This window comes from Garra rufa, chromosome 6, assembly GCF_049309525.1.
Source record: "Garra rufa chromosome 6, GarRuf1.0, whole genome shotgun sequence".
Classification (NCBI taxonomy): Eukaryota; Metazoa; Chordata; class Actinopteri; order Cypriniformes; family Cyprinidae; genus Garra; species Garra rufa.
Window position 1 is genome coordinate 37143579 of NC_133366.1, and position 22665 is coordinate 37166243.

Genomic DNA, 22665 nt, shown 5'->3' on the forward strand with positions numbered 1-22665 from the left:
TTCCAAATATCAGCGTTTATCCGATATAAAAAGCTTTGTACACTATACCATTCAAAAGCTTGGAGTCAGTGGAAGAAATTATAGAAATTAATACTATTATTTAGCAAGGATGCTTTAAATTGATCAAAAGTGATGACAAAGACATTTATAATGTTACAAAAGATTTCTATTTCAGATAAATGCAGTTTTTCTGAACTTTATATTCATCAAAGAAACCTGATAAATTCTACTCAGCTGTTTTCAGCATAATAATAAATATTTTTAGCTTTAAAATCACAGGAATAGATTACTGTTATTTTAAATAGTAAAAATATTTCAAAATTGTAATGAATGCAGGCTTGGTGAGCAGAAGAGACTTCTTTTAAAAAAAAAAAACAACTTTAAAAAACTTACTGTTCAAAAACTTTTGACTGGTAGTGTATATACTATACTATACTAATCTTCTCTTCTAACAAAGCTTCCATAAAGTCATATTTTAAGAGTCTTATAATGTAGCACACAAGTCAAATAGAGAAATTTTACTGTTTTTGTAGTTTTTGATGACACCTAATAAAAGCTTGGTTAACTGTAAGATATCATATACAGTGAAAATTGCAAATGAAACATTGCTTTAATGTATTATGTGCACTTTTACTGTAAAATACTTTTTTGATTTTAGCAAATACAAACTATGAAATGTATGGCAATCAAATATACAGGCACCAACATGCAATCCCATAATACCTGAAAAGACCTAAACCTGTTTTGATTACAGTGACCTACTTGCAACCACAGATTTTTTTTCTTGATTGATTGATTGTATTTCTTTCTTTCTTTTTTTTAACAGTGTAGACAACTGACAAGAAAAAAATGATGGCATGCAGGCTTAAAACAACATAAAGGGTGAGTAACATTAAAGAGTGAATAAACATAATAATCAAATTTCTACGTGGACTATTCCCTAAACTACACAATATCTAACCTAAATGTCTTCAGGATATTCTGCAGTGGCTTTATACAGCTTTTTGGGGTGCTGTTGTTTCCTAAATTTAGGTTACTTGTCATCTGAGCATCCTGAAATGCAATGAAAAATTCATTTAGATCACGGCCTTGTGTGTGTTCCAGGAAAATTAAATAGGTCTTCATTCAGTTAAAGCTTGAATAAACCCTGCTTTTCATTTTTAAAGAGGCTAAGGGTCATCGCTGTATGCACTGATGTGCGTCTGGATGTTGTTTTGTGTTTTATGTGGTTTCAAACAGATTTTTTTCTAATTTGGCTGATTATGTAAACTAATTTCAATATGATGCCTCTGTCTCTGTGAGATTATGAAGAAAACTAATCTGGAGATCTTGAAAACTCGATAAAACCTTAGATGAGTGTCACCTGTAATAATAGTTTGTGCTTTGTTTTTTAAGAACTGCTTTCAAATCTCACGTCTTATGTATACATTTAATACTATAAGCTCTCTTCGCATTTAAACCTACTGTAGCTACATTTGCGTTCTGGATCCTTTGTGTTTGTGTGTGGGACTTCAATCCAAAGCCAGCAGTAGTGTAATTTTCTATGACAGGAAGAGGAAAAGCTGTTGAATGAAAACACTTTCTGTTTATCCAGTTGGTTCCTTGTACAGAGCTGTGGACAGACACAAACTAATACACACACTCACACGGCCTTACATTACACACATGCATAGTATGATACGCAAAACATACAGTTGAAGTCAAAAGTTTACATACACCTTGGAGAATCTGCAAAATGTTAATTATTTTACCAAAATAACAGGGTTATTGAATAAGATTTTTCCATAAAAGACGTTTACATATAGTCCACAAGAATAATAGTATATAATTAATTTATAAAAATGACCACGTTCAAAAGTTTACATACCCTTGATTCTTAATACCATGTTGTTACCTGGATGATTGTGTTTTTTGTTTAGTGATAGTTTTTCAGGGGTTCCTTGTTTGTCCTGACGTTAAACTGCCTGCTGTTCCTTAGAAAAGACCTTCAGGTCCCACAGATTCTTTGGTTTTTCAGCATTTTTGTGTATTTGAACCTTTTCCAGAAATGACTGTATGGTTTTGAGATCCATCTTTTCACACTGAGGGCAACTGAGGGACTCATATGCAACTACTAGGTTCAAATGCTCACTGATGCTTCAGAAAGAAAAATGATGCATTAAGAGCCAGGGTCTAAACTTTTGAACAGAATGTGTAGATTTTTCTTATTTTGCCAAAATATCATATTTTTTCGTTTAGTATTGACCTTCAGAAGCTACAGAAAATACTTACATGTTCCCCAGAAGACAAAATAGGGTTGCCACTAACGACAATTTTTATATCGCTTAATCTATCGACTAAATTATCGATTAATCTATTATTCTAAACTACTAATTTACCACAAAAATCAACAACTTTACTTAAGAACATTTTATTTTTAATAAAATCAATTAATTGGAGATGCTTTTGATTATTAAAATTGAATGAAACCATTAAAAATGAATCCAGAAAAATAATGGAAAAGAATTTGGTAAAAACAAAACTGTAAAACTCAATTAATTAGACAGACTTTTTTGATTAGAAATTTTATTTAACCATTAAAACAGAGTATAGAATAATTCTAACTGAATTTTTTTTTTTTTTGAAAATAAAATGGATTTCATAGGGCCCTATAGTTATAATTATTTTTGGTGTGGTAATTAAAATAGATGTAAGTGAAAAATAGCCTTTAAAATAACTTAAAATACATATAATAGCAATGAGTTAATAATAAATAGTTCAAATAAAAAATCAAAAGCAAGAAATCATGGTTTTGTTGCACAAAACTGTTAAAATACATTATGTATTATAAACAATAGAGCTAATGTACATTACACATTACAACAAAGGCCTGCAGAGGGCGCCTGATTGTTTTTACACTTCACTGCGCGATCTAATCGTTGTTTTATATTGACTAAACAACATTTAAGTCAAATGTCCACTTCAATCTTTAATATTTGGCCATATCTTTACCACAGAAATGCTATAGCCACAGTAATTTAATGAATTTGTGGATATCAAAATGTGTAAACTCAGAGTGAGGGTTTAAACCAAGCGGCAACCTCCCGCTTTCTCTATTGAAACCAACATGGAAGTGGCTTAAACTGCAATTCATGGACTGGCCGCTAGAGACTGGTTGCAAAAGGGAGTCAATCCCATAGACGCCCATGTTAAAATGCCCAACTTTACAGCAGAAAAAAGTATGTTTACAGCCTGGTACAAAAAGTGATTTTGGTCTATATAGCTAATTTCGCCCTTCATGTCAACTGTGAGGGGGGTGAATTTTTTTATAACTCATCCGTTTAAGTTATATTAAGCCTTAAAGCTCTGCATAATTAAGGGCGTGGTCACTTGAGTGACGGGGATTGCCGCTGCTGTCACCACTACCGTGCTAGGTGGGTGTGGTTTCAGCAACCAGCTCCACCCACCTCCCACCTATTTGCCCATTTTCAATTATCCGGGAGTGACGCGTCATGACGCAATTCCAAGATGGCGTCGGCCGACTCCCGCTCACTATGAGCTTCAAAATCGCTTATCAGAAACCTACGGGTGACGTCACGGACACTACGTCCATATTTTTTTACAGTCTATGGTTTAAACCTTTATTTTGAAATTGCGATGAACACTTAGCTTAATGAGAAAGAGGTTTATAAATGATTTACCTTACAAATCTGATGAAATGGCACACGCTGCGTTTTCAGATGAACGTTATAATAAACCAAAACTCACAACATGCAGAGATTGAGTTTGAGACGTTTCATGTTTCATGGATTTTGCCCGTGAAACTCGCCACTTCCGGTATTTTGCCGGTTACTCGACAATGGCAAAATAAAATCGAAGATTTTTAAAAATCGAATAGTCGATTAGAAACGACGAATCGCGACAGCCCTAATTTGTACCCTGATCTTCAAATTCAAATCTTAGTGTATGTAAACTTTTGAACAGGGACATTTTTATAAATGCAACTATTATTTTCTCTTGTGGATTATATGTAAACGTCTTTTATGTGAAATATCTTATTCAGGTCAGTACTAAATAAAAATTACATGTATTTTTATGACCCCTGTTATTTTGGTAAAATAATATTTAGCAGATTCTGCAAGGTGTATGTAAACTTTTGACTTCAAGTGTATTTAGTACTGTATGTGTTCTAGTAGTTTCCATGCCACTTATTTCTCATTGCATCATATTTTAATTACATTTTGGATATGTGTACAGTGTAATCTTGATCCAGAGACACACATCCACACATTAGTTGACAGGCACATGGTTGTGTTTTAATGATTAAACAAGTGTTCAACCTCACAGATGCCCCAGTTTACTTGTGTATGTTTGAGTCTGTGTGTGTACAGATGAGAAATTGTGGCATATGAAATATTAAAATGCATTTATACATAATGCAGCACTAACCAGACCAGACACACCCGATTTCTCTTTCTCCTTCTCTCACAAACACACGCAAACACACAGAATTACTGTACAAAAAACTCAGTTTTGGTCTGTGTAACTTTATTTGAGCAAATTATATGTATACTGTAAAAAAACAAACAAACCAAAGTGTGTTATCTCTATGACAACAGCTGGACAACACTGATAAAGGTGGTTCCTTTGACCTCTGAAACTGATTATCATAAACTCGACCAAATAACTTTTTTTATTTTTTCAGAAAACACCACAATGTCCATAGAAGGAAATTTATATTTTCATATGCACATCATGAAAACAAATCTGACAGAAAATGCAAAAGCACTGAGAGGGACGAGGAGAATAAGTGACAGCAGCAGCATCTATCGTATGATTTGTCGTCTACAGTAACATATGCAAACTAACTAATCATTTTCACTTTCTCCTATAGACCAAAACAACAGAGAACGTGACGCAAAAACCTCTCTTTTTTTAAAGATTCATATGGCAGTCAAGTTCTACATTCTAACACTAAATATCTTCTCTCTTTTTTCCCCAGACCTCGTTTCCACCGCTCCTCCATGTTGCGTCAAAGGCACCTCATGCCCAAGGACTGCCAAAGCGTTCACAAGATAAGTGTGTGTGAGTGTGTGTGTGTGCGTGTGGTGTGTTTAAGCCATGACTCTGTCCTCTCCTAACATTGACTGCAGTCACATCTATTTTATTGTGTGTCTGATGTGTGGTCACTCCAGGCCGCATCTTAACCATTTCAAACAAGTTTGCTCTAAAATGTCCACCTTTACATATCAAACACTGATACGTCTTGATAGTTTATCTGTAATTTAGTGATGGAAAAAAAAAGAAAAAGTCAATGAGATTGTGAATATCAATGTTAACCCCTCATGGCATGACTTTAAAATCACATCCTAGCAGGTGTAAAGGTTACAGAGCGAGTTGCTCATGAAATGACATTTCGTATGTGTGTGCATGTTTATAAGTGCAAACATTTACCTCTCAATAATCTCTCGTCAAACCTGCTTATGAATTCCTGAACGTCTAGGTCTGTCAATATATTTATTCACTTTGGATGAATATAAGAAATGTCATAAAAATGAAACGTGGTTATTGAGTATTGATATTAATTTTGTACAAATGTTATACGGCACGGGGGTAGATGAACCCTTTAGTAACGTTAGTAATGCACTCTGCCGAGATCACCTAGAAACGTGCTTTAAGACCAAATGAAAGTCTGTTTTTTATTTGGTTCCTTGTTTTTATGTTTTAAAATAATAATAATTAAAAAAGACAGCGGAAAATGGATTATGACAGGTACCCATATTCATCATCAGCTTGTTCATATTCATCATCATCATCTCCCAGTTCCTCTTCATCGTTTACAACATCGCCATCCTCATCGTCTGAGAGCAGAGAGTCACCGCTGCCAAAATCTCCGGAAGACTCTGCAGCTGTAAGGAAAAAGAGTAGCTGTTTTGATTTCTTGTCTTTTAGCTGCTGAAATTAATACATTTCATTGTTAAACTCTAAAATACAGCAAAAGCAGTAATATTGTGAAACATTTTTACTATTTAAAATAACCGCTTTCCGTTTGAAAATATTTAAAAATGTAATTTATTCTTGTGATTTCAAAGTTGAATGTTTACTCCAGTTGCATGATCTTTCAGAAGTCAATATTCTAATATTCTATAGTCTAATATTCTGATTTGCTTAGAATTTTTTTCAGGTTTCTTTGATGAATAGAAAGAGCAGGAGCAGCGTCGATCTAAAATAGAAATCTTTTTATTTAATTAAACATTATAAATGTCTCTATTATTACTTTTGATCAATTTAAAACATCCTTGCTAAATAAAAAAGTATTAATTTCTATCTTTTATTTTCCAAAGAAAAGAAATACATAAAAAAACTGACTCCGCTTTTGAATGGTATAGTGTATAATGTTACAAAAGCTTTTTATTTCAGATAAATGCTTATATTTGGATTTTCCTATTCAACAACGAATCCTGAAAAATAAGTACTCAACTGTTTAAATACTGATCAGCATATTAGAATGATTTCTGAAGCATCATGTGACACTGAAGAATGAAGTAATGACTGCAGAAAGGAATAAATTACATTTTTAAAATATTAAAAACAGAAAACAAGTTATTTTAAATAGTAATATTTCACAGTATTACTTTGTGTACTGGATTTTTGGTCAATTAAATGCAGTCTTGGTGAGCATAAGAGACAGTCAAAACCATTTTTAAAATCTTACTCCAAACTTTTGAATGGAAGTCAAATGTTTTAATAGTAACAGTTTAACCAGTAATTTGTTATTTGTAATTTGTTGCTTGCATATATTTCTTTTTGACTTTTATGGATTGTGCACATAAGACCCCACCAGACTTGTGAGACAAAGTGTGTTCTCAAACACAGTCTCAGTTTTTTGTAGATTATTTCACGCTTTGCTTGTTTGGACTCATTTTATTCAAAGGACACCTTCACATAAAACACATTCTTTCATTTCATCTGCATAATTGATGTCAGATAGACTTCTTTTGCTTTTTTTCAGCATCTCACACCATGAATACCACATAAAAAATGTGTCAAATTAAAAACAGTTAAAAGTCTCAAAACCCAAGGACTCGCTGTAGTAGTCTAAATAAATTCAAGATTGTATCCTTTTTTTTTAAAAGGGGACATTGGATGCAAAATTTAGTATTACATGGTGTTTGCATATAAGTGTGTCTTAGCAGTTTGTGGACACAACCACCCTACAGTGATAAATATCCATTCATTCCTTTTTTTTAATCTTCTAAAAACAAGTCTCAATTATCAAGCTGTTTTGATTTTCTGAGCAGTATGACCACGACCGCTGAGGGACTGTCCCATATTAGCATATCACCCTCAGCCAGTTATATGCTGTCCGCCATTTTCTCCAAGCTCAAGTAGCTGTAGCGACATTAATGTCGTATAAGCAGTGCAAATGTTTTATATTTGGATGTAAAAGTAAACATGAGTCTTCAGTTTCTCCTGACATGAGAGCCAGTGAGGACTAGTGTTGATGCACGATATACCGGTACTATAAAAACTTAAAAATGTTATGATTCCGCATTTTACTACTGGTTCTTTAAGAATGCATTTGAATGTGAGTACATGAATGAGCTGCTCTGATTGTCACCTTATATCTTATACAAACAGAAACGTATGTTTGGGTCTTTACAGAAACCTGTCAAAATAAAAGTTTGGTTTAACTTCACAGAAATATCACTTAATCAGGGCTCTAAGCTGGATTTTCTTGTTAGGAGCACTTGTCAAAATTTCTGGCACATTCTAAACAATAATTAAAAAATTTTGTCATTGAGGAATAAAGCAAGTGACTGTCTTTGTGAATTTGAAATTGAATCAATTCAGTAGATTCGTTTTAAAAACGTTCATTCATTCATAAACAAAACAGTGCTGTGACAGCATTTGTGACTTGTTTCAAACAATTTTTGACGACGAAATAGAGCGAAATCAGGCAATAGTGTTATAGTCAGACAATGTAAGTCACTTAACTTTAACTGTTGTATTAAATCAATATCTCATTTACAAACTCCCTTAAAAGTTATTAAAAGCTGTCACTCATCTTAGTTTGCGATCTCACAAAGCTCTATTATAATCAGTGAAGCTCTCTATACTGCACAATCAATCTCTTATTTACATTCTCTCTACACTTTTTTTATGAAAGGATTTGTGAGATATGTCTGTGATACATTACTCAAACGTTGCTTATTACGTTGCTTGTTCTTATTATTAATAACAAAGATACAACTTTTCCTGTTGTTCTATGCTTTTGTCGTAGTATCAGTTCAGTAGTAGTATTGAGATATTTTAGTCATGTATCGTATTGAAATTTTGTATCATGACAACACTAGTGAGGACGCAGTGGATTAGTTTTGTTTTTGTTGGTATGCTCTAAATCAGTGGTTCTCAATCCTGGTCCTGGGGGAGCTCTGCTCTGCACATTTTGCGTCTCCCTTATGTAACACACCTAATTGAGATCATCAGCTCATTAGGAGAGAGATCCATAAACTCCTCCAGAACCAGGATTGAGAACCACTGCTCTAAATACACCAAGAAACGGAAGAGCGGTGAAGTGAGCAGTAGCTCATTATCATTTAAAGAGTCATGCACCGAAATAGCTAGCTGTAAAAAGAGCCGTTCTTCACAAGTTAAAAAGTTTTACACCACTACTGAGGAATTTTAACCAAAGACATTTCATGAAGACCCTAAAGAATCATACCAACGTGTGGAAAACATAGTTTCCCCTTTAAATTAAGATCTTATTTGTATCAAGTTTAGAATTTATTAGCTAATTAACTAGCTGGAATGTAAAGTTATCAGATCAGCCTACAAAAAAATTCTCATTAGTAGAAAATGAATCAAAAGATCTGACATGAGGTATGATGCACCTCCTCTTACCACAGTCAGCAGGCCCTTGGGTATGAGACCCAGCAATCTCATTTCCGTAGCGGTCCACACACCAGCACTGACCACTGCTGCCATGACACTGGTGAGGCCTATAGAAGCCATCCTCATCACAGGAGGGGATGTATGGACCTACACAAACACACACACACACACACACACACACATTAGCATCAGTCCTAATGTCAGGAAACATCACATCACAGAGAAGATTATACACAGCCACAGAGTGTGTCTCACAGCCACACTCACACAGATAGGGAGATGATATATTCAATGTCAGAGAACATAACTGTCACCTCCGAGTGCTTGCTCTCTCTCTCTCTCTCTGTGCCTCTCACGCACATTCATTGCATTTCAACTTCACAGATTCTTTCTACAGAATCACCATAGTCAAGCTTTTTTTTTTTTTTCCTTTCTCTCTTTTTTTGTCTTTTTATAATTCAGTGCCAGAAGCCATAGAGCCGTCACTGTGCGTTCCACTCAGGGGAGAAACAGCAGTTAAAAATATCCTTCTTTTCATGTCCAATTTCCCCTCATCTCATTCCCCTGCTCAAATTAAACACGCGACCTTCAGAGAGAGGGAAAGAAACTCTGAGTGATTTCTAGCTTTAATAGAATTAATGTTGGCTTCACTCTGTTTGACACCTTGCTTGTACTGTAAGTGTGTTCAGGTTGCGATGACATTGAGATGGTTATTAAATGCTAGTGCTTTCTGTTTGAACATGGTGTAAAATGCTGGGGGGGGAAATGGTAACTTTGTGAATCTGGTGGTGATTATAGCTGCGGCTCATAGAGTATTATGGTTTAGGATGTTTTGGGGTAACAGAATAGATTTTTAGCATGTAATTATGCTGTAATAATTATTGTGTAAATGTTTTTTTTTTTGCATAATGGCATTGCTATTTGGTTTAATTTGTTCGAATTTATTTGTGACCCTGGACCACAAAACCAGTCATAAGGGTCGAACTTTAGAAAATTAAGATATATACATAACTTATACAGCTTTCCATTGATGTATGGTTTGTTAGGATAGGACAATATTTGATCGAGATACAATTGTTTAAAAATTTGGAATCTGAGGGTGCAAAAAAATCAAAATATTGAGAAAATCACCTTTAAAGTTGTCCAAATCAAGTTCTTGGCAATGCATATTACTAATCTAAAATTACGTTTTAATTATATTTACGGTAGGAATATACAAAATATCTTCATGGAATATGATATTTACTTAATATCCTAATGATTTTTAGCCATAAAAGAAAAATCTATAATTTTGACCCATACAGTGTATTTTGGGCTATTGCTACAAATATAACCATGCTACTTATGACTGGGTTTGTGGTCCAGGGTCACATTTAAAAATATATACTTTAAACAACTAGACTTTTTCTGAAATAGCAAATTTTTTTTAGGCTAATTAAATTGATTTGTGCTACCGAAATCTGAAGAATGTCTGCTTGAAGGACTACCAGGGATTTTTAAATTTGGCGAGCCCTGATGATCTTGCGTTACAAACAAGGACCACTTTGTCCATGAGAAAATTACATGTATAAACAAAACACAACACAACACACGAGAATGAACTTACCCAGTAATTTCTTCCCAGCTTGCTGTTTGTGGATGATGGTGATCTCTGACTGGCAGGGAGCCTCTGAAACACATTGATTTCAGATAAGCAGCGAGAAAGACACCTCCACCATTATTCCTCTGGTAGAGAGATTTTAACTGCAAGCATTATGTCATTTAGTATATAAATATCTCAGAACTAGATTATCCTGCAATGCTGCATAATTTCTAGAATGTCTTTCCGTAGTAACAGTTAATGATTTTCTGTCTTAATGTCCTAATTTTCTTTCTTTGAACTTGTACACCAGACTACACGGGCTGCATGTGCTTTATACAGTGTATTATAACAGTTTACAATAAGGTTCTAAATGATAATATTTGTATTTTTACCTTATTTATACATTTAATAAATAAACAATACATTTTAAGCATTGAAACACTTAACTAATGCATTATGAACATATACTACATGTACTGTACAGTTGAAGTCAAAAGTTTATGCACCTTGCAGAATCTGCCAAATGTTAATTATTTTACCAAAATAACAGGGATCATACAAAATGCATGCTGTTTTTTTTCATTTAGTACTAATCTGAATAAGTTATTTTACATAAAAGATATTTACATATAGTCCACAAGAGAAAATAATAGTTGCATTTTAAAAAATGATCCCGTTCAAAAGTTTACATCCCCTTGATTCTTAATACTGTGTTGTTGACTGTATTATTTTGAGATCCATCTTTTCACACTGAGGACAACTGATGGACTGATATGCAACTATTACAGAAGGTTTAAACGCTCACTGATGCTCCAGAAGGAAACACAATGCATTAATAGCCGGGGTGAAAACATGTTTAATTTGAAGATCAGGGTCAATTTTACTCATTTTGTCTTCTGGGAAACATGTATGTTCTGTAGCTTCTGAAGGGCAGTACTAAATGAAAAATATACAATATTTAGGCAAAATTAGACAAATGTGCACCTCTTCATTCTGTTCAAAAGTTTTTACCCCTGGCTCTTAATGCATTGTGTTTCTATCTGAAGCATCAGTGAGCATTTTAACCTTCTGTAATAGTTGCATCCCTGAGTTGTCAGGAATTGTAAAATCATACAGTCATTGTTGGAAAAGGTTCAAATACACAAAAATGCTAAAAAAAAACAAAGAATTTGTGGGACTTGAAAGATTTTTCTGAAAAACAGCGGACTCTCTTGTGGACTATATGTAAACGTCTTTTATGTGAAATATCTTATTCAGGCCAGTACTAAATAAAAATAACTAGGGGTGCACCGATCCGATATTAGGATCGGATATCGGCCGCGATATTGAAAAAATAGCTGGATCGGGGATCGGAAAAATTTACCGATCCACGGGCCGATCCAGTGGTTTTTTTTTTTTTTCATTTCTACTACTACATTTTATTTATTTAAATTTATTTTAAGTAGGGCTGGACCAGATTATTCAAATATTCGTTCGGTGGGTTGGCATTCGATTTTAAATTTTGAGAATACTAAAGTACAGTCGGGCTCACTTGAATCGTGGAAGCAAAACTAGGGCTGTGCTGTCGCAATGACAACCGCGCCTCCGCGTTCAAATGCACGCAGTAGGCTAAAGCTGACCACAAAGCCCCAGCAAAAATAATTACCATGAATGTGTCGTGGGAAAAAGTAAGGAGATATTCGAATTATTTATTAATAAACAAGTATTTGACACAAAGATGAAGTTGACGCTGGTACATGATAGTAGCTACATGACGCCATCTGCTCACTGGATGCGACTTTAATGCCTAAATGGATCTTTATGGTTTATAGCTAATGAAAGAGTTTTGTTTTCGATTTGAATTATTTAAATTATTTCTTTACAGTTCCGGATGATATATTAGTCTTACCTTTATGAGTAAAAATTAAGTTCCACATCGCACCAGCGCTTTCATGTCCTGCAAAGCGGGCTTCAGCTTTACTCTCCCCACAAACGATTGGATATGCGCCTAATAGCACACATTTATCTAGGTTAAAAGATTAAACTAATATTGTGATATGCTTTAAGTTTTTAATATCTATGAATTTTAATTTAAATCGTGATGACTTGAGAAGCCTAAATTGGTCTGCCGCTGGCCGCTTCGTGACTTTAAAAAAACAAAAACTTGAATTTAACAAATAAAAAGTGTTCCAAATATATTTCTAAATTTACTTTATAACCTAAATAAACGAAAATAAATTTAATCACTTTGCTATTAAAAACAGCAGCTGTGTAATGGGGAAGAGAAAGAGAAACAAGACCGGTTTCAGTCGGATTCGGACCAGTAACTCTGATGAGCTGTCGAGGTTGTTAGGATTTTTTTGCAACGAATGTTTGTTTAACAGCCTATTTAACATTCTTATTTAGGCTAGTTTCATATTTAAATGTATTATTTCTTTGATTTATTTTAGCATTTTGTAGGCTGCTTGTTCCCAAATGGAAGTGCTCAAATAAACACACGTTTGTTAATAATGCTTGAGCCTAATTTATTTTGGGTTTCAAAATAATAGACATATGTATTTTCTATATAGGCCTATATACACAAACGTTATATATAATGTATATATATTTATTTACAAATAGGCCTAATTTAGATATAAATTTATTTATATATAAACACCGCACCATTTTTTTGTTCTTCTTTTATTTAAATAGCCTTTATGGTGTCAATAATTACAGTGCTGCTATTTTCTGATTTGGGAGTGATTTGTTTGTTAAAAAATGTTAGGCTATCTTATCAAAAGTATTGCTCTTAACAGACCTGTGTGTTTTGTATCACTAGCGCAGTGTCTGTTCTCGAAGCAAGCTCTGCCTGCGTGAGGCGCGCCGCTTCCAACTTGCAATGTTCTATTACAATTTATTAATTCTGAACATGTTATGTGTCCATATTGCACCAAAATGCAACACTGCACTCCCTTGGGTCCACAGCAAAAATCGACTGGATGAACTGTTCTCGACATAATAAAAATGCAAACAGAAAGACATTCCTGCCTTTATTAGAGAGAAGAATATGTTCAGCCCCTCCCTCCGAAGCTTCGAAGCTCAAAAAATGGTATTCGGACCAGCCCTAATTTTAAGAAGTTTGATTACATTCTATTTTCGATTTGAATGCAGAATTGTTCTTTAAATAACAAATAAATAAGTATTCAATTCATTGCATCTGTTTTGTCTTAGTTAGGAAAGTTTGGTGCCTGTAGTTTCTTCTACATGGTGGAAGGAAGGTATAAGGTGGAAGGTATGCAGTTTATTTTTAATTCAACAATGGTATCGGATCGGTATCGGGTATCGACAGATATACAAAGCCCAGGCATCGGTATCGGGACTGAAAAAGTCGGATCGGTGCATCCCTAAAAATAACATTAATTTGCATTTTCTATTTGTATCTCTCTTATTTTGGTAAAATAATTAACATGTTGCAGGTTCTGCAAGGTGTATGTAAACTATTGACTTAAACTGTATAGGAACAATAGTATATATATATATAAATTAACACTAAGAAGATAAATTAATTAAATTTTTTATTTAAAAATAGTCTTAGTTCAGAAAAAAATAACTAATGTTAACATGTACAACCACATTATAAAGCTACATACTCTGATACACACAATTAAGTAAGTAAATTGACTGTTAAAATATTTTTGTATAAAGACAGCTAAACTATATTTAATCTGTGGCAATAGAAACACACTGGTTCTACTTTCATGTCTGTTCACGTCAAGGTCCTGGACCGTCACATCAAGGTCCTGATCTCCCTGTCAGGGTTTATTATGCCTTACGTAACTTTATTTAGTCCTATTATGTAGTGTGCTTGTGTGAAGATTTCTTAGCCTGTACTACAGTATGTGAAAACACCTATGAGTTTGGATGAGAAAAAGTAGTCCTTCATATTTAATTTCTTTAAAGAAAGTGGAAAAGTATGTTCAAATCCCTGTTTGGACAGTAATTGTTTCTCATGGGGATGTAAGGTATTTTCAACATTTGCAGGGCCTAGTCTGATTTTACTGCCATCCGAATCCAAAATGTTTGTGTTTTTCTCACACCATCCACATAAAAATTCCCAGCCGAATTACCTACTGTTTTTTGACAAACAGGTCATGTGGTAATGTAATTGCTGTCCGTATCCTCATCTCTGAGTTTACAAGAGGGGATGAATTCAAAAGTCATTTTGTAAATCCTTTTTGACCACTGCCAAGTGTACAGTAACTGCACTTTGCAGTAATTTGCATGCATTTTAAACATTTGAAAAGGCCAATACTATGGCAGCAATTGTCCAAGCAGTGTAACTGACCAAGGAAGATCACAAACTCATACCTCCACCATGAATTTATCTTCATCCGAATGATGAATTTTATCACTGAGATTTATTTTTACAAACGTCCCCCTGAGAAACAATTACGGTCTGAATTGGTTTTAAGTTTACCTTGATATCTCTGAAAGCAAGAACACCACTCCTGGCTGGAAACGAGCCTGTCTCTGTCTGGGTCACATGACCTGAGGAAGGCTTTAGTGCACACATCACTCTTCTCTGAGCTCAGGCCCGACAGCTCCGATTGGTCAAGTTGAAGGTCAAAGTTTGTGTCCAGTCTGGAGAACATCCAGCCCAGAGAGTCCTTACAGAGAGGCACCTTACTCGTGTCAACCTCTACACAGACATACAGAGAGATCGTAGAAAGATATTTAATTTGACACTGATTTCATTATCATAGTTATTAGGTTTGCACTAATATTTGAATTTGTGTGTGTGTGTGTGTGTGTGTGTGTGTGTGTGCATGTGCTCACTCTTCTCTGGCTTCTGGAACTTGTATTTCTTGCTGGGATTGCCACTCTCATGAAGAACTGTGATCCACTCTCGTAATCTGCTGACCACTTCAATCATCTCGGCATTACCACACTCTACGCAGAAAAACACAGTACATCCAGTAGATAAATTTAACCAGCAAAGCACAACAAAGTTTCAGAAGTAGAACTCTCATTCTTTTTTTCCAAAGAGAAATCTTTTTTAGGGATAATTTTTAGGGGCTGTGAGGTTAAGCAATGATATGTTCTCCTGTAGCAACACTAATCACTGCAATTTAATTTCTAAAAGACTGTTTAGTTGCAGAATTTCCTGTGAAAGATTACTCTAACCATAATCTTGGGGGGAAAAACACACGCCAAGCAGAGTACTTCCTGTTAACATGGAAATGGGAATTGTGCCAAAGAAGCTACGTAGTGACCACCCACTGCCATATTTTGAATAACTTAATTGAGTCAAAGAAAGTTTACATACACTTGATTTTTAATACTGTGTTGTTACCTGAATGAACCACAGCTGTTTTTTTGTTTTGTTAAGTGATAGTTGTTCATGAGTCCCTTGTTTGTCCTAAACAGTTAAACTATCCGCTGTTCTTCAGAAAAATACTTCAGGTCCCAAACATTCTTTGGTTTTTCAAGTATTTAGTGTATTTGAACCCTTTTGAGCAATGACTGTATGATTTTGAGATCTATCTTTTCACACTGTGGACAACTGAGGCACTCATATGCAACTATTACAGAAGGTTCAAATGCTCACTGATGCTTCAGAAGGAAACACAATGCATTAAGAGCCGGGGGATGAAAATTTCTTGAATTTGAAGATCAGGGTAAATGTAACTTATTTTGTCTACTGGGAAGCATGTCTTCCCAGTAGTATAAGGGCAGTATAAAATGGAAAAAATATCATATTTAGAGAAAATTAATAAAAAGTACACATCTTCATTCTGTTCAAAAGTTTACAACCCTGGCTCTTAATGGATTTTTTTTTTGGAGCTTTAATGGAGCTTCGTCTTTTATGTGAAATATCTTATTAAGGTCAGTACTAAATAAAAAAAAAAAAATAACATGCATTTTGTACAATCCCTCTTATTTTGGTAAAATAATTCACATTTTGCAGATTCTGCAAGGTGTATGTAAACTTTTGACCTCTGTATATTAAATTCATTATTGTGTATTAAATTCATTATTGTGTCCACACCTTTTCAGTGGTAATTCTTCACTGTGCATCTTTGGTAAATCCTGACAATGCTATTTTAACGGCAAAAGGTGGTTTGCGGTGGCGCAAACTGTTGGTAAATCTGGCCCCAAAAGTCACAATGAGCATCTTGCATGGCCACACTAATACGTTTTTGTTTGAAAACTTTTTCTCTCTGTTTTGACCTTCCATTCACACTGAGATGGCAAATCATTCAAGGAAAACACTATTCTAAGTGGGTACATTTGAAAACACAGTTGCATTGTAGTGTGAACTGTGAAAATGGACGTTTTTGAAAATGATGACGTATGTTTAGTCAGGTGACACAAGTTGTACCAGTAGATATACTGGTATTGTGCCTGTTATGTGCTATTCACTTTCACACTGTTGCTAAAGATATGTTACTTTGTACGCTGTTCATATTACAGTCCTGCAAAGATGACAGCAATTTTACTCATAATTGAGTACATTTTGTCCTGTGTCAAAACATGAGGGTAGTTGCATTTTAGATCAAACATATAATGGGGAATGAGCCATCCTGGATGCATCAGTAAATTATTCGTAAATAAAATGATCCTGCCAGAAGAATAGCATGGAAACTTATAACGTCTCTTCCATCTGTATCATCTCAGTGAGCTTTTATGAGGTTTTACATGTGCAGTAGAGCAAATGTAATGTTTCCTGACGTTTCAGTGTGAATGAGAAACTTTTGGAAAATGCTAGTGTGGACAGAGCTTTTTAAAACGAAAATGCCATTTTCAAATGTAGCCATAGCCTAAGTACTGCAATGCATCTCATACTCCTGGATTGCACCAGATTTGCTAGTTCATGCTGTGAGAGATTGCTTAACTCATCCAAGGAGGCACTTGCAAGTCCCTGCACATTCTGGGGGGACACATGGTTACACTTGGTTTACCACGGCAAGGATGATCAGCTGTCCTTCCTGTCTGCATAGCACTGTCTTAGGCATCTTAAATTATGCACATTGCAGTTCATTGCTTTGGCCACATCTGCCATCCTCATGCCTCCCTGCCGCAGGGCTATGACCTGTTCACACTGGTGATCAGGACATTATTCTGGTGTTTTTTCAGAGTCAGTAGAAATGTTTCTTTACTGTCCTAAGTTATTGCATCTGTGACCTTCATTGTCTATCGCTTGTAAACCTAATCGCTTGTTCCACAGGTGCCTGTGCATTAATTGTTTATGGTTCATTGAGCAAGCATGAAAAAACATTTTTCAAGCTCTTTCCAATAAAGTCCTGTAAAGCTTATTGGGATTTTACAAATGATACATTATTCAGTATTATAGCATATAATGTGTTGTACAGAATCCTGTAAAAGAGATATGTATGATTTAGAGATCCATCTTTTCACACTGAGAACAACTGAGGGACTCAAATGCAACTAATTAGAGAAGGTTCAAACGCTCACTGATGCTCCAGAAGAAAAAAAACATGCATTAAGAGCTGGGGGGTGAAAACTTTTGAACAGAATAGAGATGTGCACATTTTTCTTATTTTGCCTAAATATCATATTTTTTTCATTTAGTACTGCCCTTCAGAAGCTACAGAATTAAATTAAATTAAATTAAATTTACCCTGATCTTCAAATTCAAAAAGTTTTCACCACCTGGCTCTTAATGCATGTTTTTTTTTCCTTCTGGAGCATCAGCGAGCATTTGAACCTTCTGTAATAGTTGCATATGAGTATCTCAATTGTCCTCAGTGTGAAAAGATGGATTCAAAATGCACAATGTTCAAAAACACAAAAAATGCTGGAAAACCAAAGAATTTGTGGGACCTGAAATTTTTCTGAAAAGCAGTTGACCTGTCATCAAGGGGGGTGTAAACTTTTGACCTCATCTGTACTCAGAGACTTAATGTCTAATTATCTATAGTTCTATAGTGCCCTCAAAAACAGTGTCCTGGATTGCATAATAATGGTAATATATAAATAAAATATCCAAATTCATTGCTGGTTTTAAAGGCTCATCTATGAAGTGCAGAGAGTGACTATGTTCACCTAACAGCTCTCTCACCTTTGTGCCCTTAAGGAAGGTACTTAAGTCCAGTTAACCCTCAGGGTGAGGACAGCAATCCCTGCTATTATTTTCCGGTAGCTAGTACATCCTGCCTGGTGACGCTGCAGGCTATAAAACCCATAATATTGGATAACATCAGCAATAACTGTGCCTGCTGGGGAGATTTGTACTTATCCAATGTATAAATAATTTCCAATTTACTTGATTTTTTTTTCTGCATCCAATGTGTTTTGTGTTGATATGCTCATTAGATTTAATAGTCGGTGTATATTGTTTGGGAATGGTTTGGGGCATTTGATAAATCTAGTTTTGTTGTAAGTAATTACGAGCGTAACTGATTGAATTCTTGTAGCTAGTGCCATCATACATCTGTGCTGATTGTTGATAAGCTGTAGCACTGGAAGGAAGGAAGGGTTGGGGCTTTGCATTCAGAAGCAGCTGCCAGGGCTTATATTCACATTCTCTTATTTCGGATTTGTTCTTTTTTGCATTCTTATGTGCAATTATGAAATGTGTCTAGAATTTAGCGGAGACCCTTCAGGCTGTGTTTTCTCTGAAATTTCGTATCTGTTTTTTGAAAATCAGTTGGTGTTGAGTATATACAATTCTGGGATGTGTAGATTTTTTTTTCAGCTTGTTCTTTAATTAGCTATAGATAATTAAGTCTGGGAAAACAGTCAATATGGTTTGATGTCTCTTGATGGCTAAAAACACGATGACAAATACAAACTCTACAGACAAAGAATAAGCCATTTGTTACAATGACTTTACTACAAGTTAGAGGTGTGCTGAATAATGGCACAGAGTCTTTTAGCCATGGTAAAGTCTAGGGCTGGGCGATTTGGCCTAAAATCAAAATCTCGATTAATTGAACATTTTAACCCGATTACGATTAATGAACGATTATTTTATTCATTAATAAAATTATATTTATATTTTTCCCTCATAGTTCACTGACAAGTTTTGTACAGTAAATATGTACACATATTATAAGTGAGAGATTTTTTGAATGAAGGGTGCACACACTATCTATGATTATTTATTGAACATCAGTGTTGAACAACTGAAATTAAAGCAGACATTGCTTAAAATGAAAAGTCACATTTTTCTTAAATTAGTGAAAATAAATAACTTGCACTTTTGGAAACAAAATAAATTATTTATAAAATAATAATAAATATTAAAAGTAGAAAATAAGCAGTATCTCTTCTAAATAAAATTACTCTTGTATATCCTGTAAATACTTTTTACTGTATAAATACTGCTTAAACTCTCCATCGACATGTCGGCGGAATAACGCAACGTAACGGAGCGGGGTCACGTGACTCCACACACAGTAGTGTTTTTAAAGGGAAAGTAATTGAAATAATTGACCTGGAAAAATTTGATCGATTATAGGTTCTGAATGTCGATTTCGATTACTTTTCGATTAATCGCCCAGCCCTAGTAAAGTCACTATAATGCCCAGCCTTGAGTGGTTTACTGCTTTTATTAAAGAATTAGTTCACTCCAGAATTAAAATTTCCTGATAATTTACTCACCCCCATGTCATCCAAGATGTTCAAGTCTTTCTTTCTTTCTTTAGTCAAAAAGAAATAAAGGTTTTTGAGGAAAACATTCCATTTTCTCCATATAGTGGACTTCAACCTGGGATCAATGTGTTGAAGATCAAAATTGCAGTTTCAATGCAGCTTCAAAGGGCTCTACACAATTACAGTCGAGGAATAAGGGTCTTATCTAGTGAAATGATCTGTCATTTTCTAAAAAAAAATATATACTGTATATATACTTTTTAACCACAAATGCTCATCTTTGACTAGCATCTTGGATTACGTAATCACGTTGGAAAGGTCACACATGACGTAGGTAGAGTACCAACCCAGTGTTTACAAGTGTGGAGAAGGACCATTTAAAAGTTGTTGACACATACACTTTGTATAGTTTTTTGTTTAAATTGGTCTATACAACTGTGCATCCTGGATGTTGAAATCTTTTCAAACCTAAAAGATTTCTTCCGCTAGGAAAAATGTGACCTTTCCAACGTGATTATGTAATGTGTGACTAAGTTGTTCACGTTGTGACTATTATTATGTAATAAGCTGTGGACTCGCATCGCAGAGCTAGTGCAAAATGAGCATTTGTGGTTTTTTTTTTTTTTTTTCAGAAAATGACCGATCGTTTTGCTAGACAAGACCTTTATTCCTTGGCTGGGATCCCTTTGAAGCTGCATTGAAACTGCAGTTTGGACCTTCAGCCCATTGGCTCCCATTGAAGTCCACTATATGGAGAAAAATCCTGGAATGTTTTCTTCAAAAACCTTACTTTCAGTTCAACTGAGGAAAGAGAGACAAGAACATCTTGCATGACATTGGGTGAGTAAATTATTAGGAAATGTAATTCTGAAGTAAACTAATTCTTTAAAGTCTGCAACAGCAATATGATAAAATAGGTCTAACTTTAATAGTAATGAAAGGAATACATGATTTTTCTAGACAGTAATTTATTTGCTTAACTCTAGGCTTTTTACAGTTTGTTTACATAGCTACATCTAATGAAGACTAGCCTATTTATTAATGTCATATTTCAGCAAATATGGTCATCCGTTTCACTTAGGTCAAACAAAGAACTAGTAAGGAGATCATAGAGATAATGGCTTCAAAGACTGGTTCTTATGTGAAGTAATGGAGAAAGAAATTAAATCAGCTAGAAACCAGTGTTGTATGAACATATGACAAGCTTTGATTAACATAGCTAAACCACTCTAGCTGCTATATAATGTTCCTACAGGCAAACTGAGAAACAAGATGGACTCTATAGCCTAACCATCAGACTTTACATTGATCTGAATTATGTTTATGTATTCATGTAAGCTCATGTAATATATCTTCCTGTCTTTGTGCACTCTGAACCCATTCTAGAAATAATAGACTAGAACAATGTCATATGAGATCTATCTTTTCACACTGAGGACAACTGAGGCACTCATATGCAACTTTTTCATTTCGTTCTACCCTCTGATCTTCAAATTCAAAAGTTTTTTGCCCTCGGCTTTAATGTATTATGTTTCCTTCTGAAGCATCAGTGAGGGTTTGAACCATCTGTATTAATTGCATATGAGTCCCTCAGTTGTTCTTAGTGCGAAAAGATGGATCTCAAAATCATACAGTCATTGTTGGAAAGGGTTCAAATACACAAAAATGCTGAAAAACCAAAGAATTTGTGGGACCTCGAGGATTTTTCTGAAGAACAGCAGGTCCTGTTCAGAACAAACAAGGGACTTAAAAGAACTATCACTAAACAAAAAAACAAACAACCTGCTGTGGATCACACAGTAAACACAGTATTAGGAATCAAGTGTATGTAAACTTTTGAACAGGGTCATTTTTAGAAATTCAACTATTATTTTCTCTTGTGGACTATATGTAAATGTCTTTAATGTGAAATATCTTATTCAGGTCAGTGCTAAATAAAACATAACATGCATTTTGTATGATTCCTCTTATTTTGGTAAAATAATTAACATTTTGCAGATTCTGCAAGGTGTATGTAAACTTTTGACCTCAACTGTATATTTTAAAATGTAATATATTCCTGTAATGGCAGCCCCTTCTTAGGACAACTTTGATTTAGGACTAACTTTTTTGATCCACATTAAATGTTGAGTACTATATTTGAAATAGAACCCTTTTGTAATATTATAAAAGTCTTAACTGTCACTTTTGATAAATGTAATGTTCCTTTGCTGAATAAAAACATTAATTTCTTACTGACCTCAAACTTTTGAATGGCAATGTCTATATGAAATGCTTTGATTTTGCTGATATTTGGCAGCTGGAAAAAACAATATTTATACTTCTCACCGCTTCTAAAATCTATTGTGACTTCAGTTCCATGATCTTAAGTTTATTTTGCATTGCTTCAAGCTCTAAGTTGTCATTGACAGTCTTTTGACGGTGAATGTGAGTGAATTTCCTCTATAGACCTGAAGCAGAGCAGCTGAAGACAGGACTCTTATGTTCATTGGGATAATGATGAAAACAAACATTACCGCGCTGTCTTTCTCACACGTACGTACGCACATACACACACTGACACTACCAATCTGGAACAGCAAACATTTAATAAGCTCCTAAGGGATTCGGTAGCTTTGAGATTCTACATA

General features: G+C 34.6%; 1 protein-coding gene across 2 annotated transcripts in view; it reads right to left on the minus strand.

Moving 5' to 3' along the window:
- Positions 1–4506: 4506 nt before the first annotated feature.
- spock3 (SPARC (osteonectin), cwcv and kazal like domains proteoglycan 3) overlaps positions 4507–22665 on the minus strand; it is a 46422-nt gene continuing 28263 nt past the window's right edge. For both annotated transcript variants that reach the window (XM_073842355.1, XM_073842354.1), the window contains 5 exons: positions 15254–15367; positions 14895–15116; positions 10481–10543; positions 8884–9021; positions 4507–5888 (listed from right to left, as the gene is read on the minus strand). In XM_073842355.1, coding sequence (XP_073698456.1) covers positions 5743–5888; positions 8884–9021; positions 10481–10543; positions 14895–15116; positions 15254–15367 — 683 coding nt within the window. In that variant the 3' untranslated portion in view covers positions 4507–5742. The remainder of the gene's footprint in view (positions 5889–8883; positions 9022–10480; positions 10544–14894; positions 15117–15253; positions 15368–22665) is intronic.